We start from the raw sequence: 1,016 nt of genomic DNA on the forward strand, positions 1-1,016 counted from the left end.
TAATTCCTTCATACATTTTAGTTATTTCTTCTTCCTTTTCTTTTCTTTCTTCTTCCTTTTGATTTTGATTTTGTTTGTCTATTTCATTTAAACATGTGATACTTCTGCTTTGAAGATTTCTAAAACATTCTTTAATTTCTCCTTTCTTTCTTCTAATCATCAATATTGTTCTTTCTTCTTTATATTTCAATGTTCAATAACTTTATCCATATCACATGTTTTTCTATCGATGATTTGTCGTATTTCTGTGGTGTCTTTCTTCATTTCATAACAACTCTCAATCACTTTCATAACAATACATCTCATATTTCTTTGAATGATTGGATTTGCTTCATTCATCATTATTCTTCCATACTCATAAATGATTTCATATGGTGTGTTTGGTTGAACTAAACAATATAATCCACAACTTGCAAAATATTTAACTCCAATATTCATTGTTTTCTTTATATCCATTTCATACATTTGTTTTGTGAATTTTTTAACTGTTTTCTCAATACTTTCTCGTTCTAATCCTTTTCGTATCCATCTTTCTATCTCATTCCATACATCTCCTTTTTGGATAATAACCATTGTCATTAACGCATCACGTGCTGTTTCATTTTCATTTAATCTCCGTAATATTTTCTTATTATTAACTGTGAATGCTGCTTTAACTATTTTATCTATTTCTTTTCCACTTCTTTCTTTAACACATTCTTTAATTCCTTCATTACACATTTCTTCATCTTCTTTATTGTAATCTTTTGATGTTAAAACATTAAATATAGCTTCTTTCATTCCTCGTTCTCCATATTTCATTCTAATCACTTCTCGTGCTGCACTTTCTTTAACTTCTGTGATTGGACTTTTCATTGTTTCTATTAATCCTTCAATAACTTCTCTCTCCAATATCTCTCAACACATCTATTGTTTTGTCTTTACAAATAATAATTCCTGCTTCAATTAATGTCATTCCATATGTATTATTAAATACTATCTTAATTATTTCTTTATCATCTCCTTCTGCATTACAT

The 1,016-nt window shown here is 27.5% G+C and overlaps 1 protein-coding gene across 1 annotated transcript, besides 1 other annotated feature; it reads right to left on the reverse strand.

Annotated features, from left to right (window-relative positions):
- Positions 1–25: 25 nt before the first annotated feature.
- Positions 26–60: a microsatellite.
- A 126-nt stretch (positions 61–186) lies between these two features.
- EDI_258490 (uncharacterized protein) lies at positions 187–855 on the reverse strand (the record flags this gene model as incomplete). The annotated part of the gene is made up of 1 exon (XM_001734880.1): positions 187–855. The coding sequence occupies one exon, from the start codon at positions 853–855 to the stop codon at positions 187–189; it is 669 nt and encodes a 222-aa protein (XP_001734932.1).
- Positions 856–1,016: the final 161 nt, after the last annotated feature.

Source organism: Entamoeba dispar, genomic scaffold, assembly GCF_000209125.1.
Source record: "Entamoeba dispar SAW760 scf_1105229458697 genomic scaffold, whole genome shotgun sequence".
In the NCBI taxonomy this organism is placed as follows: domain Eukaryota; phylum Evosea; order Mastigamoebida; family Endamoebidae; genus Entamoeba; species Entamoeba dispar.